Source organism: Mizuhopecten yessoensis, unplaced genomic scaffold (genome assembly GCF_002113885.1).
Source record: "Mizuhopecten yessoensis strain PY_sf001 unplaced genomic scaffold, ASM211388v2 scaffold10513, whole genome shotgun sequence".
NCBI lineage: Eukaryota > Metazoa > Mollusca > Bivalvia > Pectinida > Pectinidae > Mizuhopecten > Mizuhopecten yessoensis.
In genome coordinates, this window is record NW_018408584.1 from 76,625 (window position 1) to 85,439 (window position 8,815).

The 8,815-nt window shown below is 36.9% G+C and overlaps 1 protein-coding gene across 1 annotated transcript; it reads right to left on the reverse strand.

The window, feature by feature from the left end:
• Positions 1-114: 114 nt before the first annotated feature.
• On the reverse strand, positions 115-8,161 carry LOC110460891 (phospholipase B1, membrane-associated-like). The gene is made up of 13 exons (XM_021514098.1): positions 8,053-8,161; positions 6,802-6,911; positions 5,898-5,976; positions 5,697-5,755; positions 4,796-4,863; positions 4,285-4,328; positions 3,995-4,103; positions 3,537-3,669; positions 3,036-3,193; positions 2,558-2,729; positions 2,168-2,269; positions 1,321-1,389; positions 115-194 (listed from the first exon to the last, which is right to left on the reverse strand). The coding sequence occupies exons 1-13, from the start codon at positions 8,096-8,098 to the stop codon at positions 153-155; spliced, it is 1,191 nt and encodes a 396-aa protein (XP_021369773.1). The 5' UTR covers positions 8,099-8,161; the 3' UTR covers positions 115-152.
• Between the last annotated feature and the right edge of the window lie 654 nt (positions 8,162-8,815).

The following is an 8,815-nucleotide window of genomic DNA, read 5'->3' on the forward strand; positions in this document are numbered from 1 at the left end:
TGTGTTAACAAAAGGATTAGACAACCGGCAGTGCCTACATAAGTCTTTTCCTAAAATACTGATGTGCCCACAATCTGATGTATGTTTTGTTAATAAATAAACAAACACGATGGATTGGAATGATAGATACAGTTTATTGTATGGAAATCCGATCAGTTATTGTAGGTAGTGAAGAAACCGGAAGGATTGTAGGTCTGAAATTATAAAGACCAAACACGGAATCAATTACGGCAACATGCTGGAGATGAAAGATTGTTAAGAAATAATAAGCATGAAAACTAATTGCTTCTTTACATAAATTATTGTCGGTTTTTAGAAGAGCCTGCATTAATAGATCAAAGTACTGTCGTGCTTTATGTTTGGCGAATTGCTCCACGCAATTGCCGAATAGAGACAATTGACATATGTTGAGGAACACGAAGCTAACATATTGTAACGATAAACACTCGACCATAATTCAGGAAATCATGATTTTCATCACATCATATGATGTTACAATTAGTTGCCCACTTGACATCATCAAAACATCACATGACACATACATATGGGGCCGAATACGAAACAGTGACGTACTCAATGTATCAGATGACACAAGTTTATGAAACCATTTACACTCATTAACATCATCGCTTCATTATTACATGATAAGGGTATAATCACAAGCCGTAAGGATATGTGTACTTCTTCAAGGGTCTCTAAGTAAATCATTTTGCCTTAGTTTAATCGATTTTGAGTTCGAAATACCGCATTGTTTACGCTTCGGGGTTTTCTTTTGTTATGTATAAACAGCAGATATGTCAGCATATAGGTATGAGAGATCTAGGATTACTACATCCGATGGCTGAAATGTCGTAATTTACATACTACATAACTAATTGTTGACATATTTTAACATATTTTACCAGGTATTTCAACAAAGGTAGACACTGATACTGCAAATACAACAATTAATATCCAACTATAAGTATACCAAATATAGATATCGTAGGTGGTAACCAAGGAGATATTTGGTTAGGGTTTAAATCGAACAGTAAGCTAACCTACGCGTATACTAAATATACAGCTGCAAGCGTCACAGCAAGTTTGCATACAATTGCTTTAATTCTCGTTAGTATGTTTCAGGAACTAGTTATTTTATCGGTAGACTAGATTTTGTCACTAAATCAGATTGAGGAAACGTAACGTTTTAGAACGTGAAGTTACAATGTACATGTTTATATATGCAGTTCTAGTGAGGATTTAGGAAAACATGTATAGTACATCCCGAACTAGTTTTATTGGCTTTCTAGGACGTGACGATCACGTGACATATGTACATACCTGGAAAGTGGGACAATGGAAAGGCTGGTTCAGATACCACTCCTCTTGCTTAACGGCGGGCGCCTCCAGCTGTAGTAACAACAGCACACACGTAATAATAATACCCCTGACTGTTTACCAAGTACCAAATATAGCGTTAGATGCCACTACTAACATTACATGTTTCTTAAAGGAATAGTAAATTAAAAGGGTGAGCAGGATCATTTGACATGCTTACCAGATTCGCTAATCATGTTTTGAACAATAGTTTTCGTTCTCTACTAAATACATAATCATGAACTGTGGTGCGACTTTAAAAATGAGATTTTACGCAAAATATAAGTTTGTTTACCGATTCAGGATCTACAAAGAACATCTACATCGGACTCGAAATCATAACACTAAAATATGGAACAATAGATGAATGTAACGTCACTTGAAGCATTAATGCATCTCAGATCTATAATTATATAGGGGTTCCTTGTTCTCCCGATGCGTATCCAGTCTATTTTCAAAAGTGTTTACAATCGGTGCTAAAATATTGTTCCATATTCTTACGATTCCCAAATCTAACTGTTTATGTAGATTTATAAACGAAAATCGGTAAATAAACTTTACCTACATTATGTTTATGAAATGATGTCAGTCTCAACAAAAAAATATTTTGAAATGTGATCTACGTTTAACAAATATTGTTTTGTTTCAAATTTTGTTCGTATACAATTAGTAACAGTGTTCAGTAATGCAATTAATGCATTTACTTAAAAGTGATTTCGTCACCAGGACAGACCTTCCCTTATTACCTATAAGTGAGTCGGCATGCACAGAACAAATGTCGTTATATCGAGGTATTGTGTCAGCAACGTACCATATTGTTCCAGAGAGAGATTGCTGACGCGAAATGTCCTTTGTGGTTGAAATGGAAACAGTCTGGACTGAAGTAGGACATGTCAACCTTCCCATTAACGTCCTGTAAAAATTAATAATAGCATATGTCAGGAACAATGGCACTAGTGTGATATACTACACATCAGCTGGATAGTTCCCTATGAAACAAATAGTTTAGATGGTTCGCAGAGAATCCGGTCAATTTTGGATCGGTCTCTATGCAACAAAAAAGTTTTGCATGGTTTACTACATTCAGAAGTTTCTGATGGTTCCCTGTGGAACTCAATAGTTTTGGAAGGTCCTTGTGTTTGCAATCATCAGTACATGTTGGTTCCGTGTGTTTGTTATCACATATCCCTAGTCAACTCACCAGTTTTGGCGGTTCTGTGTGTTTGTAGAACGGCTGAATGACAACAGTGAAGTCATCATTGGTGTCATAACGGCCACTGTTGATCAAATCCTCCAGACCCTTTTGGTACGCATGTGTAACCTGTCTCAACATCGGCCCGTTCGATGTGTCTGCACCACATTCGCACACGAATCTACGAACAATTAAGTACATATGTACGCAAAGCAAATTAGTTTTACATGATTATTAATATTGGCAAAGCGTAGGAAAATATATTGAAGATCCCGTACTGATCAAATCGATAAATTTTGTTTCAGTTTGTTTGTAGTGTTGTAATAGTATCTATTTCATTTTATATTTAGTATCACTTTAATGCTGAAAGTTTGAATATTTGTACCAGTCTGTTGTACTCAGATACCGTTCAATACAGTAAAATCATTAAATTTAAAGAATGAAAAAACGGAACTTAGTTTCCTCAGATACACGTCACTCTACTTACGCGTGCACTACGGTGCAGATGAACCCCTTCTCCATTGACGCAATAGGCGCTATATCAAATATACTGACGAGGTTAACAAACGTCTTTGGGAGATTGGCCTTCAGGATGTCAAGTGCGTCCCGGATGTGACGTACATAGTTGTCCGGGCTGTATTGTGCCTTTAAAAGAGAATTGATTCTTGTAAGTTTGTTTGTTTATATTTTATTTCATATTAACAGATTTTTAAGGACGTGTCAGGTTGTGGTGGTGGAGGAATACCGGAAAAGCCTGCGACCTGCGACCACTACCTGGTGCTTTTAACAAACTGGATTGCATTCAATCACAAAAGAGAAAAACTTGCAGTTTAATCCTTGACATTGTACTGAAAATTATTTTTATCTTTATGATACAGATATATTTTTCTAATTATCGGGTCTATGAGTAGTTCCATATATTTTTTGTCTAATATTAGTTACCGGGTCTGAGAGAAGTTCCATATATATTTTGTCTAATATTAGTTACCGGGTTGGAACAGTAGTCGCACAGGTCATTTCCCCCAATAAACAATGTCACCACCTTCCAGTCATCAGCGATGCGAACGTTTGGACTCGACCTCATTCTGGCCACCAGGAGATGGGCTTGTTCAGGCATATTCCTAAAACATGAATCTTGCATAGTTCTTATGTATTAAGAGATTACTGTCAACATTGGCAGTACAAGATATCATCACTATAGCTATACATGATCACTGACATCATTAACCCACTGTGATGGATAATGGTAGAAAGCCGTTGTCGTTGTAATGATGTAAGTTGAAACTAATTGTAAAACAAGTTTATCAACAGTTTAAATATTATCTCTGCCATGGAGAAATAAAAGAAAAATGACAGCGACAATGACGACAACGATGATGATGATGATGAGAATGATGATGATGAAACGATGATGATGATGATGATATGATGATGATGATAACGTACGCGGCTACATCTCCAGGGTTGGCGATGTTGAGGTTAGCCCCTGTCAAGTTTCTCTTGGCAATCCCCTCAGAGTACCCGTACAGATACCCACCGAACTTCTTCAGAATGTCTGCAGAGAGGAAAAGGACATAAACGTACATTTCAATACAAAGTTTCCAAAAACAGTTATGAGAACTATTTGTAACGATGCGTTCCAGAAAGTGTCAGTGTCTGTCTTATAGAACGTTACAATGTATCTGAGAGGCGTATATGATCACTACGTTTGGCTGCATTTCACGTCTGAGACTTACTTGGAAAGGTAAGAACCTCTTCCAGTTCACCATCGCCACCAATACTGTAACCCAAATCACAATTCACCATACCGACAAAACAAAGAGGTGCACACTTATACAATAAAACAGAATAGCATTTTTTTCAATATTTATGGGAATATTTATTCGTTTTTGAAAATAAAGTCAGGAGCTTTTATTAACGTTTAGATCATTATAACTTGTTATTCTGAGATTATCACAAACAAATCCAAAACAAAATTGAAAATTAAATAAACAAATACATTTGTATAAAGAAGAAAGTAATGAATGATTAATATTAGACATATTTGAATTTGTATATTTATTTTCGATAGACGTACAATGTATTTCCCGGTCTCTGTGTTCTAGACTTAATGGTCACGTGCAACAACAAGACGGACTTAATCATCGTATCGAATCTCAGATTACTCATTGTATTCCCCGCTAGTCAAAATATATTCACAAGGGCCGCGACACTGAACGGCGAGGGTTGAACTTCTATACCACTTACCTCCACGAATGACCTCTATATTCCAAAAGGTCACCGACCACATTGGTTGCTAGGATACCGTTACCAGCCTATAATAAGTCAATACACAGATAAATTAGCTCTCATAGATACACGTAACATGTGCTTGCTGGGTATGATTTGTGAGTATTGTATCAGACGATGTGAGTGTTGTATCAGACGAAAAAAGCCAAGCCTAAATACAAATCTCATAAAGCAGAATAATGGCACATTCAATCATTGGAAAGTACGCGATTCCTGCAGATTTCAAATGATGAGCGCCTATTACATTGTAGGCAGTTCTGCGCCCCTTGCTTTCTTCGTTTATTTCTCTTTATTATGGTTGCATCAATACCTATTGTATTTCGTGCTAAACATCCGATGCAAATTTAAAAATTTTAGAAAATGAAAAAAGTATATACATATACTCAAAATATTTGCGTGCACCTTGGTCGGGTCTTGGTTGGTTTAGGAAGGTAAGACATGGTAAGTTTATGTCTTTCCTTTCCATATGTTTATGTGCTTAGTTTTCACATGTTTCGAAATGAAAATGTTGAATGTTTTCCAATTTTCTTTTAAGACAATTTGAAACATTCTTATTTAATACTGCCCCTCTAAGACCCCAAGTATATGCGTATGACCACACGTTGGCACTTGCTTAACTGTTTCGAATATAATACAACAAAGCACCTTTGCACCCATTAAGAAAACGAAAATGCCCAACAAACTGGTCTTATATACACCCCTAAGTCGGTCAGTAATACTAGCAGAATACACGAATTAAAAAGTTATCTTTTCTCAAAGAAGTACGCATTATAAAATCGTCGGGCTTTTACTCAGAATACAAACAATATCTAGTTAAGGGCCGTCAATGTCACACATTGTATGACAGTAAAGGACTCACAGTTAAGGAATCGCCCATAGCTGCCACCACCTTGATGTCACCAGGATGTAGGCCATGGACTGGAGGCGTGCAAAACAACAAGCACATACTTAGTATTCAATAAACATCGTGGAGTATGACTGTTGATGTTAAAGACAACAAAGTGTTTATACTTTTAAATACAGTTAAACACGCCATAAGTTACCCAACATTCCAACTCACCGGAAGTGGCTGCATATCCACTGTGCGCGTTTTGTATGTGGCAGTCAAAGTGTGGGATTGAGAAAGTAATATCTCTCTCCTGCAATCATAGAAATAATGGCGTCATTCCCAAAGAAATAAAATATCTTAAATCTTTTGGCCATTCCCGGTTATGTTACACTTGTCATGCATCTGTGCACAACAGATCAATGTATCACTACAAAGAGGAGTTGCATTTCAGAGCTTGTTTCGAGAAGCTAATGAAACACGAGTCTTCTTGTCTAGGATGTATCATCTAATTAGCAGTGGTGTTAATCACTCATTGTTCATAGTTTTCGTTTGCGATTCATTGAAGGCAAGATTGGTCAAGTGTTGGATTATCATTGGATAGGTCCTGAGCTAGGCTCCTGAATTTTTACTATTGTTTTTAAAAAAGTTCAAAGGGCATATGGAAGATATGTTTAGGAAAAATGATAATGTCAACGGTAGCTATAAGTTTCAACTTGATTGTAAAGTATTTTGTTGTTGTTTTGTTGGGTTTTTTGGTGTTTTTTTTTCAACACGGGAAGGCCACTTGGGTCTAACCAGTATACAGTACAAAAACAACCAAACAATCTAACACGTATATGTAAAAACCTTGAAGATAACATGAATAAACCAATCAATCATTACAAAACATTATCATAGGTTCTTACTAGTGACGGATGACACAAAGTAAAAGTAACAGTATAGCGGCACCATGGGACACACGCAAACGAAACAGAATGGTACTGGGGCTGATAACTAACCATTCTAGCACTAAACAATACAAAAATAACGAATGATCTGTGTAATACAAAACTTAGATAAACATTCAGAACCAGTACTTTGTAGAGAAAGTGTGTAATCCACGCCTTATTTTGCGCTCCACTCGATCAGTACATACCTGACGTTGGTACGAAGCCACGTGCTCCTTCCATAGCGCGTTCAGTGTGGCGTTGCTAGGCAACACTTCTGTGAAGAATTGCTCGTACCGCTGATACCATGGCGACTTAGCTAAAAGTAAAAAAAAATGTGCCTACTGTAACTATATTTGGAATTGTTTACTGTTGTGCAACCTTGTTGTATGTATTACGCCCCCTTGTATGAATGATCAACGGGACTTCACGTGTTTGTGATTTGTCCATCTTAGAGTCACAATAATGTTTACCAAGTCAGAGTAAAACATAACACCTACTAACATATTTCTTTCGTCTCGCATATTTTAAACAATTAACTTGTGTTCATGTTTTGGTTGTAATCGAACTTCGAACAGCGTGTGTACTACATATGTATCTATAGCATTATGTTAGTAGATGCCGTCCCAGAACCGCAAAATGAACGTCATCAAGCCATAGGAGACGATAATGGAATACCGAATGTATAACAAAAATGGCCTAAAAATCAATGAACATAGAAAAATATATGAAAAAATCACAATCAAGACAGAGACCAATGAAAAACTACAAGGAGAAAAATAGTCCGTATTATTCTGACGTTTTATCGACTTTTTTTTTATATCGGTCTGTCGTCGATTAACTCGGAATAGGAGAGGAAGTACGTACATACAGTACCAGGGTCCGTAAATACACAGTGCTAAAATAAACTTGTGTTATGTAAGTCAAACGTACTAAAATGGAGAAAACAGTATTTGTATTCAAGTCAAGCACAGCATCTGAGGCTGAGGATGAGAATAATTTCTTGAATACAGGCCCGGTTGTTCCAGAAGGGTAACTTCCCCGCCATGTTAGCCTAGGGCAAATCCAAGGAATGCTACGCTACGCTCTCAAAGTTAGAACTGAGGAAGTAACAACAAAACAACAGGTATACTGATACATGTATTCACACAAGGAGATATACTATTCTCAGTGAGATCATGACAGCGACCATGAAGCTCCCCGTAGTCTTCATTAACCCACTCATTCACTCTCCGTTCCATGATTTTGCTACGAAATTCAATAGGTATCTCTTTCCATCATTTTCGTTCAAATCATAAAGTGAAAATGACGGGAAAAAGATAAAATTGTGTTCACGTTTTTTAGTTTGCCGTTTCGTCTGAATAATTAACACGAAGGAAATAAGAAAAAGATGATCAGTACTAAAATGTGTCTTCAAAAAGGACCATACAAAGCTTACAGATGACGCTAAAACTGTTTACCTCCTACACACGCGCATGTGGCAGCGATGAGAACGGCGAGGATCATGTTGGTCGACTGAACAGAGGGGCACTCCCGTACAATGTGATAGTTCTATTATATCTGGTTATGGTAACAGGTCAAGGACACAGGAACGAGGACACGAGCTTTACCTTAACACAATTGTATTTCTATATCTTATTTATATACAAAGGTTGTGACAGTGGTGCCGAGCCCTGTAGTTGAGGTCACTTAGAAAAGGTCCGGGTCATGAGTACACCAAGATAAGGCAAAACTCGTCCAATATATATATCATTTACCAACATGAAGCAGGTTTACCTTTGTCGTGCTGTTTGTATGAAACATTGGGGAAATGCTTTCTTGGGCAGACTATCATTTGAAAATGTTGATTGCAGTAGTTTCGGCACTGTTTTCTGCGTTTAAGAAAGGCTAATGATCTTTTGCCCTTGACATTGTTTCTCCCATTTTACAATGTAGGTTGTTTATAAGTAAAAGTGATCTGTATTTGACAGTAACGTCTAATGTATATGATCAAAGCCAGTTTATTGGTGTTTGATTGTACGGTGTGGTGGAATGGTGTGTAAAGTGCATTTGTCCGAGTGGAGTTCCATGAAGCAGTCCTCTGAATTACCATTTGCTTGCTGCATCTAAATCTTTTGGAATATTTTAAAAGTATGCTGTCGTTTGCAAATAGCATACATGTGCTTCAGTTATGATTATCATTATTGATATGATAATGATTAATTTCATTACAATAATATACGA